This window comes from Agelaius phoeniceus, chromosome 9, assembly GCF_051311805.1.
Source record: "Agelaius phoeniceus isolate bAgePho1 chromosome 9, bAgePho1.hap1, whole genome shotgun sequence".
Lineage (NCBI taxonomy): Eukaryota > Metazoa > Chordata > Aves > Passeriformes > Icteridae > Agelaius > Agelaius phoeniceus.
The window spans coordinates 29,372,876-29,389,535 of NC_135273.1; the positions used below are offsets into that span (position 1 = coordinate 29,372,876).

At 42.5% G+C, this 16,660-nt stretch overlaps 1 protein-coding gene across 4 annotated transcripts in view; it reads left to right on the top strand.

Moving 5' to 3' along the window:
* ARID5B (AT-rich interaction domain 5B) overlaps nucleotides 1-16,660 on the top strand; it is a 149,707-nt gene that overhangs the window by 4,104 nt on the left and 128,943 nt on the right. For 2 of the 4 annotated variants that reach the window (XM_077183387.1, XM_077183388.1), the window contains exons 1-3: nucleotides 1,257-1,306; nucleotides 3,079-3,178; nucleotides 12,684-12,786. In XM_077183387.1, coding sequence (XP_077039502.1) covers nucleotides 1,272-1,306; nucleotides 3,079-3,178; nucleotides 12,684-12,786 — 238 coding nt within the window. In that variant the 5' untranslated portion in view covers nucleotides 1,257-1,271. Of the gene's footprint in view, nucleotides 1-1,256; nucleotides 1,307-3,078; nucleotides 3,179-10,873; nucleotides 10,983-12,683; nucleotides 12,787-16,660 lie in introns of those variants that run through there. The other 2 variants (XM_077183390.1, XM_077183389.1) reach the window with 2 other exon arrangements.

The window sequence follows — 16,660 nt, forward strand, 5'->3', positions numbered from 1 at the left end:
ATTGGTCTTTTGAGTTTAGTGGTCTTTTCTACTTTTTTTTCCCCCCAGACCCACTTGAGAATGGCTAAATGTGTGTGGCAAAAAAATTAGGTCACTAATGATGATTTTCACTTCCAAAGGTCTGATCCTTCAGTTCTTGCACAGACAAAACTTCCATTCCCTTCAATATGTTTTTAAGGCCACTTGTTAATTCCTGTTCATTCTTCTGGCTGTGTGAGTGCCCAGAGCTCGGCGTCACCACCAGCATTTATTCGAAGTTGACGCAGAGCTTTTCTTGAAGCGACTGTAGTGGTATATTTAGCCATGGAGCAATCTTTCCAAAGAGCACTGTGCTGTGACTCATGTGACTCTGCTGCTCTGCTGACCCTAGCAGACTTACTCATCGTTTACATAGTGGCAAACAAGATCAGGTTCTGGCTTGATGCCTTATTTCCCTTGATGCAATAAATGTGCTGCTTGCACATGCAATTTTACTGCAGTTCACATTTTTTAAGATAAACTGTGAATCCAACTTCTTTTGTCTTACTGTGAAAAATAAGGGTGCTTAACTGCTTCTCTGAGTGGAATTGGTGAATGACATGCAAATGCAGCTCAACCCTACATAGCTCATTTGTACTGCAAAAATAACCATGGGATGGCATGTTTATGGTTAAAATGCATTCTCCATCACCTTCTTTCCTTGCTCTCACAGAGGGCAAAACATAGATGCAAGCATACCTATGCAACAGCTGTGGTCTCACCCAGTCATAGCAGTAGTGTTTGGATTGGCTGGGTTTGTAATGAGCAGGGGGGGCAACCTTGGCAGCACATTGCCACTGGGGAATTTTTGAGATACTGAAGTCTATCTGAAAAAAAGCTTGTTGATTTACTTTCTACTTTCTTCTCAGCTGGCATAAAGAGTCATTTTACTAAAATACCAGTTAAACCGAGCATACATTAAAGATCATTTCAGAAATCTGTCAGCCTCAAGAATATTGCTTTTCTATTTCCTGAGAATACCTTGGAGTAACTGGCTTTGCTACTCTGAAGCAGAACAGCTGTTGCATGTATGTGTGGTATTTGCATTGTGTGGGGCAGGGTATTTGTTATTAGTTTAAAAAGAAGAAAAATCAGAAGCAACAGCTGGACTGACTTTCACCTGGTGGTTACAGGATCTGTTGCATTTTGCTGTTGACAGAGAGCAGAGGAAAATTCACACATGACTGAGAGCTGGAGAAGCCTCTGAGAGCTGGGAGCTGAAGCCTTCCATCATGTAAAATGGCTTGTGAAGGATGAAATTGCTTGGAGCTGATCAATTTTTATTTAGGTGTCAGTGCTTTTTAAAATCTATGGGTTTTTTTAAACAAACTCTAAGGGATGATAGAAGGAGGGTGATGCTAGATAACTGGCTATTAGTTATTTTATGGCAGTCCAGTAATAGTTATTTTATGGCAGCCAGGTAACTAGTTAACCAGTTCTTCAGTGGCAGTTAACCTGGGAATGCAGATGGCTGGGACTGGATGAGGTATCAGTAGTCTGTGTGTGTGGTTGAGTCATGAAGAGCACTTAACAGGCAGTTGGGCTGGGGGCATCATGCACCAGCTGCAAACCCAGCCCCAAGGGGGCCTTAGCAGGGCTGAGGACCTGCCCCTCCTCTGCCACGTGTGGGAGACCCCCATTCCTCACTCACAAGCAGGCAAATCACATATGCACTCCTCAGTTATAATTAAATTAAAATCTCGTTAATTTGGCAGCATACCTATCACGTTCTATCCTAGCAAGAAACTATTATTTCTGCTTTTATTCTTTTTTACTTGAATCCCAAGCCATCAATGGCTTTCAAAGAAAAAGGAGGTTTTTTCCTTTAGAAAAAAATCTATTCAAATTATTCATGATTTCTATCAAGAAGGAACCTTTCCTCTTTCAACTAGCAAAAAAAAGGAGGAGTTTGATCTTCCTCGAAATCATTTGAGAACCTTGTACATTTCTTTCCAGAACTAAAACTTTCTTACAAAGCTTTGGATATTCAGTGGAATAATGTCTATTACATAATTGAAGCTCAATACAATACCTTGGGGCTAATAAATGGTCTCCTGGATCTATAGAAAATGTAATAAATCACAATAGTTCTTACTGGGACAAGGCCAGGCACAAATGACAAAGTTGCTTTTGAAAGTGACTTGTGGTCAGAAATACTCTTGGTCCAAAATCATTCTCTTGACTGTCAGGGGGACATTTACTTCCTTTAATTTTCAGCCTAGATTTTATGTTGATCCTGCGCACTGAATAAAATCAAGCCTGACAGAGCTGCTACTGCAGCTGTTAACAGCTGCAAATGTGAAGAAGGCCATTTAAGACAACTCTGTTTCACTGACTATGTTATTTGGAAAGTATGCAGATTATATTAAAAATGGCTTGATATGTCTTTATTGTGTGGCTTTTTTTTTTTTAAGGAAGCAAAAGATTCTGCAGTATTGAGTAGTTTATTAACATTTCTGATCACAGCTCTTTTACTTAGAAAATAATTGTTCTATTGTGTGCTATGAAGCTGCCTGTAAACAACTGGCAAAGGAGTACACTGGTTTGTATTCTCCATGAAGAAAAAATCAAATTCAATTGATTTATCAAAGGGGACATTCTTTGATGGAAGGGAACCTTTTCAAACTTTATTAAAAATATTGAATAAACCATGAGCGATCAAAGTTCATAATCTGAACTCCTGCTTGAATACAGTAAACCTTCAAAATAACTCATAAAGCAGGAGATGAGATGTCTAATAAAAAGAAATGCTCAGAGTAGCCTATTTCCAGACCTCTCTCTTGCTCTGGATCTTGGCTACACCATTGCAGTGTAGTCTCACTGATTTTACTGGAGTCACCCTGTGTTTCCACTGGAGAGACTGGTAATAAGAATTGAGCCCTTAACCTTTTTTTCTGTGACCAATTCAGAAGTATCTATGAAAAGACTGCCTGTCTTTTCATTGAGGGTTTTTCCCTCATTCTGAAAGAAGAAATGAGATTGCAGTCAGCAAAGCTGCACAGTGATTAAAGATAATCTAGGTATGACCTGCAGGCTGAGTGACTGTCCGCTCTATTCTAGGAGGAAAGCAATCATATGGCCAAATGCAGGATGGCTGGTGAGAGTGAAGACGAGTGAAATGGAAATTCCCAGAGCTGTGGAGAAAACAGAACTCAAACAGGTGGGGATAGCATGGCTCTGTCTTGCAGTCAGCACTGAAATCATGGGCCCTGTGTGAAATACTGTGTGTAAAGCTCAAGTGTATTAGAAAACAAAATGCTCGTATTTAGCAGCAAGAAAAAGTTACTGGTATTTTGATGTAAAGAATAAAACAATTGATGATAATAGGATAACAATAACTGAAGGTATAGAGGCAGAGTGAAGGAGAGGAAGCAAACACACTGATTGATCGGGGCACAGTAACCTGATGTCATTTCAGCTGGGTCACAAGGAAGAGCCCACTCAGCATGTCCATGTTCCAGGCAGAGGTGGGAGGCTGGGCTGCACCTCGCAGGGGGATTTTCACAGCCACACCCAACAGGGAGGTGGAGGTGGAGCTGGGTACTTGCTGCCTGGGGTACCCTCTGTCTGGAAGGTGGGATGGAGAGCTGGGAGAAGACACCTGATGGTGCCCAGCACAGCCTATCAAACACCTTTGCTCTGAAGGGAACAATTAATAATTTTTTTTTGAAGTAGCACCTCAGGCCCAATAGAAGTGGGAAAACCCAAACCAACAGAAAACTCAAACAAATTCCCACCCTGAGAGCTTTTGCAGGGGGTCTATCAGGAAAACCTCTGTCCCTTGTGAGTTCTTTGGTCTGGAAATGAAGCAGAGAGAGTTGCAGTGAAGACCCTTTGTCAGTCCCCAGCCAGGGTAAATATAAAACCTCTAAAACTCTTGATTAGTTGTTTAGGTCAAAAGAGATCATATGCTATGAAAAAGCTGCCTTCCTACATGTCATCCCATCCTGTGCAGCACTGCTGTGGAAAGGGCTTATCCTAAATACTCCATTCTGATATAGCAGCACATGAAAAAGAAAAAAAGACACTTTATTAAAAAAAGAAGCTCTTTCAAAGAGTGACAGATGAATGAAGTGACAGATTAATATAAATTTTAAAACCTGAACATTATCTCTAAGGAGAAAAAGCTCCTAAATACAGGTGCAAAACAAAAAAATGGCAGAGCAAAACCTCTGACAATACCTTGTACAGAATCATTTATTAGGTTTCTATAAGTGATCATTAACATGAAACTTGCATTTAATCTAGTATTCAACCATTCCCTTTTATCTTCTAGCTCCATGTGTTTGTGAGAGACAGTGGTCCTTCAAGCTGCTTTTTTCTCACTGGAGTGAATGTGCAGGGGCCATAAGTCAGAGAAGGGAATTTGAATAGCCCTGTTTCAAGCTTATCTCTCTGATTTTAGCTTAGACCAAAAGAGGAAAATGATCACCTCTTCTTTAGAGCTGACCAAATTCTTTCCAAACCAAATAAACTCTCAGCTGTCCTGTCAGCAGTACAACCCTTTGGGTCAAAGCACAGGGGAGCAGTGTGTGAGCTGGAGTGGGCTCAGGGGTGCACAGAAATATTACTTTCATTTTCCTGTGTGAACATGCTCTTTCTGGGATGTTGGCAACAGCATGTGGGCTGGCTGCAGCAATTATTTACTTGTGCTTCTATTGCCAAAGCACCCAGGCAAGGGATTTCTACACTAGCCCCATGTATCTTCTGTCACTGACATGGTGGTTGCACTGTGAACTCGGCTCATATCCTGGATTTCTGATGAAAACTGTTGCACACCTGGAGTAACATCTAAAGCCATCTGACCTGCTCCTAGGAGTACCTAGCTCAGGGAGGTTGGTAAGATGTGAAATTGCCTCCCCTCTCACAAGAATGTGGCTCACTGCTTCTCTAGGCCATGTTGACACCTCTTGACAAATGTGGGTTGATGGCACAGGTATAATATTCACTTTGGAGGTGTCCAAAACTCTGAGTGCTTTTTTCCATGTGTATCCCTTTGTGGTGCATGCCCAGCTGCCCTGCCAGTCTGCACTGCTGATTTCAGTGAGTGACAAAGACATTTCAAACCGAAAGGAAGTATTTTAAATACAGTCAGGAACAACATAAAAAATGACCTCAAACAATCCCACATAAAACCCTTTGTTATTTTCAAAGCACTTTCCCAGCTTGACACTTTTACATTTTTATATCCAATATAAAATTCAAAATGTTGTATTCCAGGGCAGAATGTGGATCTAAAATATAAATGTATTGAACTCCAAACTGCCTTTTTTCTGCTACTGCTTTGAAACAGGACCTGAAGTAAACTCAGTGTAAAGATGCAAAAAATTATCAAGAAAATTCTACATATCAAACTTTTGCTCCCTGTGATCTTGTAAATAAAGAACTTCCCTGAAGCAAGCGTGAGGAGCTCTGATAGAGTGAGGAGCAGCCTGGCTGTGGATGGCTGTGGGCAGCAGCTCAGGACTGCTTGGGGATGAGCATGCTGGGATGCCTCAGGTGTCCCTTGCATGGCTCAGAACAAGTCAGCCCTGCTCCTCAGGAACAGGACAGAGAGCTAGAGGTAGTGCAGTCCCCTCTCCCAGGAGAACATCCAGGTTTGCACAGTGAAGGCCAACACAGCCCTGCAGGGCCTGGCAACCTCTTCTGTTTCCTGACACCTTTTTCTACAATGCAAAAGGTCAGTGGAAATGGTCTATTGTGGTTCTCTGCCCAAAAGGTTGATGTCTGGTTGCTGCTTTCTCTACTGCTAATTGCTGCTTTTAAATGGCTTTGAAATTACCTCACAGTGACTGAGTGCAGGTTTGGGGCCTGTGTGTACACTGAAGTTGAAGTGAATCAGCTCAGAGATGTTTGGAATAGGCATAGCTGGCAGCACACAGCAAAGAGAATGGCTGGGTGAATTTGCGTCTTGTTTAATACATCAAAAAAAGTTTTAAGCTGTGACTTGTAGAAGTCAAGCCAGGAACAATAAGCTTGTCTGGAGAATTCTGGTCTTAGAAATGAAAGGATACGGAGCCCTGTCCAAGGTAAATATTGACATGACTCAGGATGAACTAGTAAAACATTTAATGAAGCTGAAAATAAGGCATCTGGGATAGATGTTTATTGTTAAAAATGAAACGTTCAAGCAAAAGTAGCGTAGTGATGATGGAGGTTATTCATAGGGAAGCCAAGTTGGGGAAACAGCATCATCTGAAAAAACCTGACTCCAGCTATTTGTGAAACATGGAAAAATGTTAGAATTATAAGAGAGCTAAAAATGTAGGTGAATAGCAAACAGTTATTAAGGATATTCAGAGTGGATTTTGGAGACTGAATCATACCCAGGGAGAAATTATTCAGGTGTCCAGAATAACTCTATTGGCTTTGACAGATTTCTTGGTATTTGCCTTCGTGTAATTGAGAGTTTACTCCCTTATGCCATATAAGGACTGAATATTAAGAAACCTTGAGGGAAAAAAAGCACTTTCTTTCGTTCCAGTATCATTCTCTTGATGATAGAGAGTAGGTCACATTAACTTCACAAGGCATTTCAGGAACAGATGAGGAGCTTTTCTGTTTCATGCAGCAGGAAAAGAAACAGCCCTTGCAGAATGCTGTGAAAATAATCAGAAAGGTTCCATTGAACTAGGCATGGGAATGAATTGGGCTGCTATTTTGGAAGTCTTACACCTGAGTCTATGGTGTTACTGGAATGCTCTGTGGAAAAATCAATGGCTGGGTGAGGCAACACTACCTTCCCATCCTCACCAGTGGTGGAGATACTGGGGAAGAGATGCCAGGAGTTGGAATTGCCTGCTTAGGTGTGCTCTATAAACCAGCTTTTTTCTACCTCAGAAATGTAACATTAACCCATAAGAACTGATTGTGTGCAAAAGGTACCTTTGATCTCTTCCCATGTACCATGCCTGTAGTTGCAGTGGCACAAATGTCAGTTCAGAACTATCTGGTGATTATGCGCATGCAGCTGCAGTCCCCCAGATGGCTTCCTAGTACAGTACAAGGGCACACATCCTTCCAGCCCCAAGGCACAGGATAATCCACACAGCTGACCATGTGGCAGAAGGAGGAGAGGCAGGGACACAGGAGAGGCAGGGAGGGATGCCTGGGGAAGCCAGCAACTGGGAGAGACTGCTGTGCTGAGGCAGTGCAAGTCACTTGCTCTTTGGCTGCTTCCAATGGATCTAGGAAAACTGTAATTGTGTTTGGCTCTGCACCATCTCTCAAAGTCTGTATCCAGGGACAAAGTGAATGCTACAAACTCTCTTAGTCCTCCAAGCAGTCTTTTGGAAAGCTGGGGTCTAAAATAATTGAAAACTTAAAGCATAAATCTCAACTTCTTGGACTAGATTTAGAAAATCCACAGTCAACCCATCCGCTCCCTTCATCTCCTGTTCACTGAGGAGGTTTCCTTTGGCCAGGCTTCTTGTCGAGGCCACAATCAAATAGTAGTTGATGGTAGATTTTATTACAAACATAAACAAATAGCAGGTTATTTTGTTATTGTCCCAAGCTTCAAAGCTGGAGCTGATCTTTGCATCAGTGGGCTCTACCAGTACTGACACGCTATTGGAATGCAAAGGGGATGTTGATAATATAAAACATATGTTGCTTATGCAGATCACTGAGCGTCACTTCAGTGCTCTCTGTAAAGCACCTTGGCCTGTTGATCCTCCAGCAGCCTCAGCCAAAATAACCCAAGAGCTGCACATTCTCTGAGCCACTGCACAGCAGCATCCCAAAGGATGCACACCCTGGAAAAGGATGTTGACACAAGCAGCAGATATGTAGGATCATATGTTGGCATTGCTGTTTGAAACTCAGTGCAGAAATGTCTTCTCTGGGCAGAGAAAGAAGGATTTAGTGGATATAAAAGCACATCTAAAGCAAATAAGGGATTTTTATTGCCATTTTCCCCCACACCATTTTATTGGTTTTGTGCTCATAAAAACATTAGCTGATTAACTCACTATCAGAAAGGCAAAGCTGCTAACCAGAAGCTGTGTGCAAAACCAGATACATGCAGTGCCTTGATAGTGGTAGGGTGAGATTTTTCTTTTCCTGCTTCCTTACTTTTAAACCCTGGCCAATAAAACTCTTTTCTGTCATCATAACATTTGGCACTATTCCCATATGTACAGATTGCAACATCTGCAAGTTTTAAAAATTAATATAAAGTTCTGTAATTGTATAAGCCTTGCTCATTTTAATGGTCCTGAATGAGCAGCTCTGATGCAAGCGAGATGCAGGCAGCACATGAAGTGCTCTGCCTGTACTGAGCAAGCTGCTCCAAGGGGGCAGAATGTCTGTGTAGTTAGTGCTCATGTGGGTGATGATCACAGTGTAGGATTGTGCTGTGTAGGAATACAGGATGGACTCGAGTTTCTGGCAAACAGAAATTCAGTAAGTTACCAGTAAGTGCAATCATGGGTGCCAAATTGCAAAGTAATCACATTTGGTAGAGCTCGTTTCTGTCACCCACAGTCCATGGAGATCCAGCATGAAGGTGTGAGGTTTCACTTTGTCCATTTTAAAACCACATTGTACATGGACATGTAGGTGACCTTTCATGGATCTTATTGAAAGCCATAAAATGACTTAGTCATTTCCTACTCAGAGTATGTTGGAAACATGGTTCAGTATTTCCAGGTTTATTGAAATACAAGCACTCAGCAAGCAGTTTTAGGAATGCTTTACTTTTCCTGTGTGTATATAAAACCTTAGAGAACTCTCTGATTGTGGCATATTTCAGCATAAAGGAAGCAGAAATTAAATCAGGCACTATAATTCATGTATTTAGTAATGGAGGACCAAAGCAGAAAGAGACAGGTGCTTTTCTGAAAGGAATGAAAGATCTGAGCAGCTGATTCATGGTGAAGTAATATGCCTTTAGCTGAGAACATTTATTGTAGCTGAACCTCATGCCATCCCTCAAGCCAGTATCTTAGATGAATCAGCAACTTGCGAGCTTTATCTCAGCTGTACCAATGGAGTTTATAATATTGTTCTGTCAGTGCTATTTATACATCATCACATGGCTGACTACTCCAGGCTGTGCTTTTTTTACACAGCCTTGGATGATGTCACTGTGGAGTAGGCAATTGTACTGAACAAAGGCTTTTTTCAGAGCAGCAACAATTAAAGCTGATGGCAGAGTACAACACCGGGCGCCATGGAAATACAGAAACAAGCTCCCCAGTTTTAAGGTAGCTCTAGAAGGGCTTTCAGTCCTTCAGTAGCTGGTCCCACTGGGAAATTACTTGAATAGTAATAGTAATTTCCCACTGGGAAATTACTTGAAGCTCTCAGTGCCCACCTGGCCCTGGAAATGTGTAGGGAGCAGTGTGGTCTGAAGCCTGGGGCTGCTGGGCAGAGCACTCACTCACCATGTAATTGTTTGGGGAAGAAAGAAAGCAAGCTCCTCCAAGAAAGAAGATCTGTGTATCTATTCTGCATCATTGACTGAGAAACAGTGTCAGCCTGGAAGCCTGCAGCCCTGCCATGAGTATCTTCCAAAAGCTAGGGGACTGGTATCCATTGTAGTAAGAAGCACTGATAGGATCTACAAATTATTTGTAAAGGAAGAATTCAGCATCCTCTGTTGATTGCCCTTTCATTTGTGATGTTCCAGTGAGTCTGAAATTCTTCTCTAGATCCCTATTCCCCAGTGCATCGTGTGTGTTTCCAGCTGTTTATCATCATTCCATAAGGCCAGCAACATGTCAACATCAACAGCTGTGTTCTTCTCATGTGCTACTTGTACTGGAGCTCTCAGAGTTTAACCACCACCACTGCTGACCAGCGCTGCTTGGACACGGCACTGTGTGTAACTCTTCCCTGGAAGCTGCTTCTAAGGAGCTCACTCTGTACATCCTCCAGGCAAGCCGTGACAAGCACGTCACTGGGTCACAGGTGGAGGCAAGGAAAAGAGAGTGCTACCCTCCACCCCTGCCTGTGCTTTGCAGAATGACTGCAGTAATGAAGTGGTTTATTTCAGAAGTACTTATAAATTGGACACAATTACGGGCTACCTCAGAGACAGAGCTGCAACATGCTTATGCTGCAGGTTTTGACTTCTCTTGCTTTGTAGACCTCTGCCTCCATTTTCCATTGCAGGTTTAGACTCAGATGTGGAAAACTGCTGTCAGCAAGGTTGGTTTTTCCCCATTAAGTTTCACAGACTCTCCAAGTACATTCCACAAATCCTCAGAGACCTGCATTTCCAGGCAGGAGAGCACTGGCCTACTCCTAGGGGCTGGTCTAGTTGACTTTTTGCAGTTACAGTGGTCACCCGTCTCTAGGGAATTGCCCTTCCCAGTGCTCTGACAATTTTTTATCCTCCTCTTAAAAATTGCTTCTTTCCAAAGCCTCCTTCCAAAGCTGTGCGCAAAACATGCCAGCATCTGATAAAGGCTCAAAACAGAAACAGAATGGCATAAATAGAAATTAAGTAAATTAGGAAGATGTGCCAAAGCAGCAAAACTCAAATGATAGCTGTGGCTGCATGTGCTGTGCAGCTTCCAACCCCTGCCAGAGTGCCAGGCTGCCCCTCAGTATTCCTGGGAACATATGCATCCACTGTGTCACTGGCACTGCCTGCTCCACCTTGGATTGCATCTTCTCACAGACTCTCTAGAAAGCTGGGGTTCGTGCAGAGAGTTGGTGCCAGAGCCCCAACCAAGCCAGCAGCAGCCCTCTGTGGCTGGATGATTTTTCCTCACTTGCTAAACTGTGCTTGTGCCATCTGGTCAATGCAAACAGCCTTATCCTCTCTCCAGCCACATTTTGTGGAAATTGTGGTCTACCTGCATTGTCAGCTCAGCCATGATACTATATGGTTTATTTCCCTCAGGAACCAGAGGAAACCTGGGCCAGATTCCCAGCTGGTAAAAATCAGCATGACTAAGGCGAAGTAATTTTGGACCATCTGATAGTCTTTGTTAATGGCCAGGGCTGGAAAGGTAGAGCACATCTTTTGCTACTTACTCATTATTGATGCTGTTTTTCCATGACACCATTGATCACAAGTGAGCAGGAGATACATATGTGAGAGCTGTTCTCCTACGCAGCATAACAACTTAGGGTTCCAGCTGAGATCCTTCCAGAAATGGCTGTGTGTGGTGCTGGCTCTGCTCAGGTAGTCCTGAGTCCCTCAGCTGGGCTCCCACCACTCTTTTCCCCAGAGCACAGCTTGGTCCCCCAGAGCTATGCTGGAGATAACCTAACCCAGCCTTATGTTGGTCTTGTTTTTGAACCCTGGTTCTCTTTATTCCATAAATTAGGACATTTTTAGTTTGAAAATACAGGCAAAGTTTTAGAAAACTTTTGGGATGAGAAGAAAATGTGGAGCCAGTTGTGAAGGGATATAATAACCTGTCACTCTTGGGTTGCTCTGCCTATGCATGTTTTGGCCTTGCTGAATATTGAACTCTGGGGACCTGTGCTTTTAAGGGAGAAAACCTAGAAGGGGATGTTTATTAGATCTTGGGCAGAATCTTTCTTGCCTTTTGCTGCCTCCTGATGCCCTTCCTTACCAGGTTGGCTTGCTGGTCTGTAGGAGGGGTGGCTCTGGGGCAAGGGAGAGATAAAATTTACAGCTCTGTGTACAGCTGTTGGTCTGAAGCTCACAGGAACTGCCAAGTATGAGCACAGTCAAACTGGACTTATTCTTCTGTGACACAAAACAAATGGTGAAGATCAAGAGTGGTGGTTTAGAGAAGATAACATCTCCTGTCAGACCAGCTGACATGCTCAGGAGAAAGGGGATGAGGTTTTCAGTACATGGGTCTGTGTAATCAAAAGGAGTGCACTGAATGAATGGGCCTGGAGTAAGGGAGGCAAAAATAGAACCAGCCATCTGTCAGCACACACCAGGATGGCTAATTGGGAAGCCTCAGTGCTCAGCTGCTGAACGTCCTGCCTGGTTTTGTCACAGAATGGAGGCAGCCATAGCAATCTCCCCTCATGGGCTGGGCACAGCTTGGACCGATGGAGCGTCCGGGTGAGCTCCCCCAGTGCCCTTCTGCAGCACATGGGGTCCTGTTGTGTGTGCCAGAGGCATCTCTGTCCTGAGGACCATCATCTTCCTGTGGTTAGGCAACAGGAGAAGTCCTCAGGGCAGAAAAGGTAGGGAAGGACTTGAGGCAGGTTCATATCTGGTGTGTCCTCCTGCATGGGCGGGGGAATTCTCTTCACAGCCAACAGCCCAGCTGCAAAGGCTGGAACAGAGGGGAGGCAGCCCAGCTGGGGCTGTTGCATTTATCCAGAGGAGATCCTAACATTACTTTGAGATGTTACCTCTGCCAATAGTAGTCAAACATTATAAATATATATGTAGTGTGAATGTATGTAATGATTGATTTCATAGTCACCACACAAGTTGGAAACATTGCTAATGTGATGCTTATAGACAGGAGTTAGTCCAAATTAAAGGCAGGAAATTCCAAGGTATTGTTCTTATGGAAGCTGTGACAGCTGAATTATATAGGCTTGTTAAGGAACTAAAAATAACCTCATTCAGAGTAGATAAAAGCATTATGTATGAGCAAGGAAACTGAATTACAATTGCAGTGGGAGCCATAAGTCTGAATATCTTGACGGTTGCGTGCAGTTAAATGGAAACTCCACCATGCTGTTATATTAATTTGGTACTTTTTATTTAGGGACAAATCTTCAAATTCTTTACCTTAAAACCCAATGAAGGCAATGGAGAATTTCAAATGCAGAAAGATTCAGACATGGGGATTCAATGCCTGGTTCGTAAAGGTAGGATGAACTTCCATCTTGGTTGTTTCTGCTGTCATGATTTGGTGGTGGGTGTAACTGTGGGAAGTATCCTGCATTGCCTTCAGACTCACCAGGATAAGACTGTAGAAAGTAAACAAATCTGGAATTAATTTCTTGCTGATCCCAGCCTTTTCTGGGACAAAAACCATGGCAGGATCTTGGAGAATAGAAGTCTGATCTGGTAACATCCATGGCACCCCTCAAGGCCACGGTACCCCTTCCCACCACAGCACGTATCTGCTTGCCAGCAAGGCCACAGCCAAGCTGTGTCTCACCTCCCACAGCTTCCCTTGGAATGACCACTGGGATGAAGGACCAAGATGTGTGGCTGCCATCAGCCATGCTGCTGCACCTGTGCAGATGCCAGGCACTTGGCTTGGCAGGAGATCTTGGAGAGCCCTTTGGGCTGAGGAGAGCATCCTCAGCCGAGTTCACTGCTGCATTTGTTTGGGAGCACTGAAAGATACCCTGGGGTTCAGTACCTGCTGTCCCTGCTTAGTGCCCATCCTGAGGGAGCATCCTGGCAGACACTAACCTGAGCTCTAGGCAGGCAGAGGGAAAGCCTCTGCTGGCCGATCTGGGATGGGATGCTCCCCATTTAGCATCAAGCTGAAATTTTACAACATGAAAATCTGATTAAAACCCATATTTCAGCTGGCCTTTCTTCATCCAGTATTTGAAACCTGGCATCTGTGTGCTGGCTGCGCTTCTGAGACCCAGCAGAGCAGCTTTTGGAGATGGGCTGGGGCTGGACTGAGGCTCTGCCCCACATCTGCCAGTAAACAGTGGCTGGGTTTTCCACAGTGGCTATCAGAGTTTTTCTGTAATTTTATTGCAACATCTCTGCCTTGCCACTAGTTTTCCTACTCTGAGACAGTAATTGGTCTACATTTTGTTGCCACAACATTACTCACCTGGAATTTGAGACATTTTGCTTCTGCTTTGCTTTGTTTTAATCAGACTTCCTTGAAATGTCATATTGAAATGAGAAAAGCAGCAAGGCTGTAGAAATCTCAGCCATAGACTGCAAGGCAGTAGCTGCAAACAGAGCTTGGCAGGAGGCACTGGGACTACCTGAGAGTACCTCTAATTGCCACTTATAAATATCAAATATCAGTATGTGTAGAGAAGGTGAGTGCAGAGGACAGAAAATAGTTTTACTCTATGCTGTAGTATGATTCATGCTTTTAAGATCAAGATTAAAAGTCTCTGTTAGGTTCCAGACTATGATTTTATTTTCATTTACATCAAAGGATTTAAGAGCCTTCAAACCCCAGCATTTTAAAAAATAACTTTTAAGCATACGGTCTGGCAATGTGAGTCCCAGTTAGCATGGAAGAAGCCAGGTTCTCCTCATATAAATCAAATAACTGAAAAATCTGAATTAAAGAAATACCTTGTCCTCAATTTAACTCTGAAAGCTTGTATTGTATTTTTGTTTCAGGAAAAAGACTTTATGAAATGTGGGCCCTTGTAGCCAGGACATAGCCCTGGCTGATTAGCCCTACAGATCAGCAGAAACCATGCACCATAAAAGCCTTTGCTTTTATGCAGGGTTCAGAGCCTTAATTTGAATTTTTGGGCTTGTTTGTATTTCAAAAGCAAAAGCTACTGAATTGCATATTGAAAACCACATTTCAGGGCAAGTATCCTCAAAACACAGCCCAGGTTTGATCAAAAGGTTCTCAAGTCTGCAAACCTTTTGACAAACCCAATGAATGTTTACACTTTCTAAGTAAACTCCAAACCATAGGCTGGCATCTCGCTATTGAGTTTTTTCAGATTTTCTCTCTTTTCCTCTTCCCCTGCTTATCCCCCCCCAGCCCTTCCCCCAGTTCTTACAAAAATCCAATCTGTCCTTCAAAGATGGGAATTTTAATATTTTTATTAATAAACACATGAGCAGGCACAATAAATAAATATCTACATGCAAGCAAAATACTGAGCTGTATTTGTAAAATGCCAAATAAAAAACAGTTTTGTATTTTGGCTTTATTTAATGTCCATTCCTGTGGATCAGACTGCACAGAGTTCACTTGTCCAAACCACTAAGATAAACCTTACCACATATAGAAATAGATTTTAATTACAGAGCAATAAATACTGTATCTTTTTTTTTGCTGTGTGCATTTTTCTATCAGCAGACAAAAGCTGACATTTATTTTACTGATAGCCCTATATTCCCCTCCCGCTACCACCGCAGCAGAATTTCCCTTGCCTAAGGAAATTGAGAGGATCAGAGCACATCTGATGTTCCATTAATTTAAAACGGCTGCCAGGACTTGCATATTGTAGCAGCTTTAAAGTGATTGAATTTGGATTATTTCAAACTCTGGAAAGTCCTGCCTTGCCTGACAGAGGTGTCTTGAGTGACAAAATAAAATATGAATATGTTGTGTCTGTACGTCCTCATCCTCACATGTAGCATTGCAACAAGCACAATAGAAGCCATGGAAAGAACAGCCCTAATTTTTATTTTTTTTTTTTGGTAGCAGGCCCCCTTTTTAAGCTGTAGCCCAGCTAAGTGGAGACACCTGGTGTTTGCTGCAGCAAGTTCACTAAAAATATGTGAAAGGGGAGGAGGGGAGAGTAGGGGTGTCTGGGGTGCCCTGCCTGGGACACAGCCAAAAACTTCCTCTCCCGTTGCAGGGGCTCCCCCTGTGAATATAGCCCTGCCTTGACCACAGAAGGGCTGCTACAGCCCAGCTCTTGTCCCGGGGGGAAGCTTCACCCTGTCAGGTGTTAAATAAAACACCAGCTTTTGGGCAATATCTGTTTTGTAATGCTTAGTGGGTAGCTTATGCAGCATAATTCCAAAAGCAGAAAAGTTTATGCACGGCCAAAGGAATATTAAAGTTTCCCTACAAAAGAAATATTGTGGCTGCCAAGGCCTGATTACTCATAAACCCCACAGCATTATCACCATCCATCACTGCCGAGCTTTAATGACCAAACTAAAAGGAGAAACATCAAAGTGGGGGGGTGGTGTCGTTGTCGTTTTTCAAGAGTAAGATTCCCTAAATATAGGACCAATAGTAGAGCTTGACATATTTTTTGACCAAAAAACTTGAAAAATCATTCAAATGAATCACAAAACATATGTTATGTTTTGCTGTAAAAGCCATGAAGTTTGTGCAGTGCTCTATTATGGTGACTGCTTGGCTTTTCATGCATTCCTAAATTACCATGTAATCTAAAACCTTGTTTTCAGCTGCTCTATATTGGAAAGTCCCTTGCAATAATCAGGATGATTACAGGCTAGTGCAGAGAACAAAACTTGTTTGTATTATTACAAATAAAAATGTCGTTTATCAGAAATTTTACCTTTCAAGGGAAAAATAAAAATAATAATAATAAACTTTCTCTTTTCCCTGGCTGGAAGTATTTTAAGCATGGGATTAATTTTGGCCATTCTACGACTTAAAAACACATGGATACTTGGTATAAAAATATGTTTCTTTCCTGTAGGGACTTGACTCTAATTGGTGTGCCAAAACTATCTCACAGAGATTTCATTGTCTTATCTACTTACATCATCTTAATGCGATTTTATTTTACTTTGTCAAAGTCATATTAATGTAAATGTGTTCTTGATAGCAAACAGAGTTCTTTTTTATGCTAAACAGGATTCAGCTGACTCTAATAAAACAGCTTGCAATCCATTAGGCTATAACTGTAATATAGTTATTTTGTTTCCCAAATAAAGACCGTGTCAGAAAGCTGTATAAGGATTTTTGTCTTGTTTTTCCACAATAATTGCTTGGGTGGGGTTACATTCTGATCTTTAAATGAACAGTATCGCTTGGAACAAACACTTCATATATCTTTTATCTTCCTCTTGCAATACAGTTCT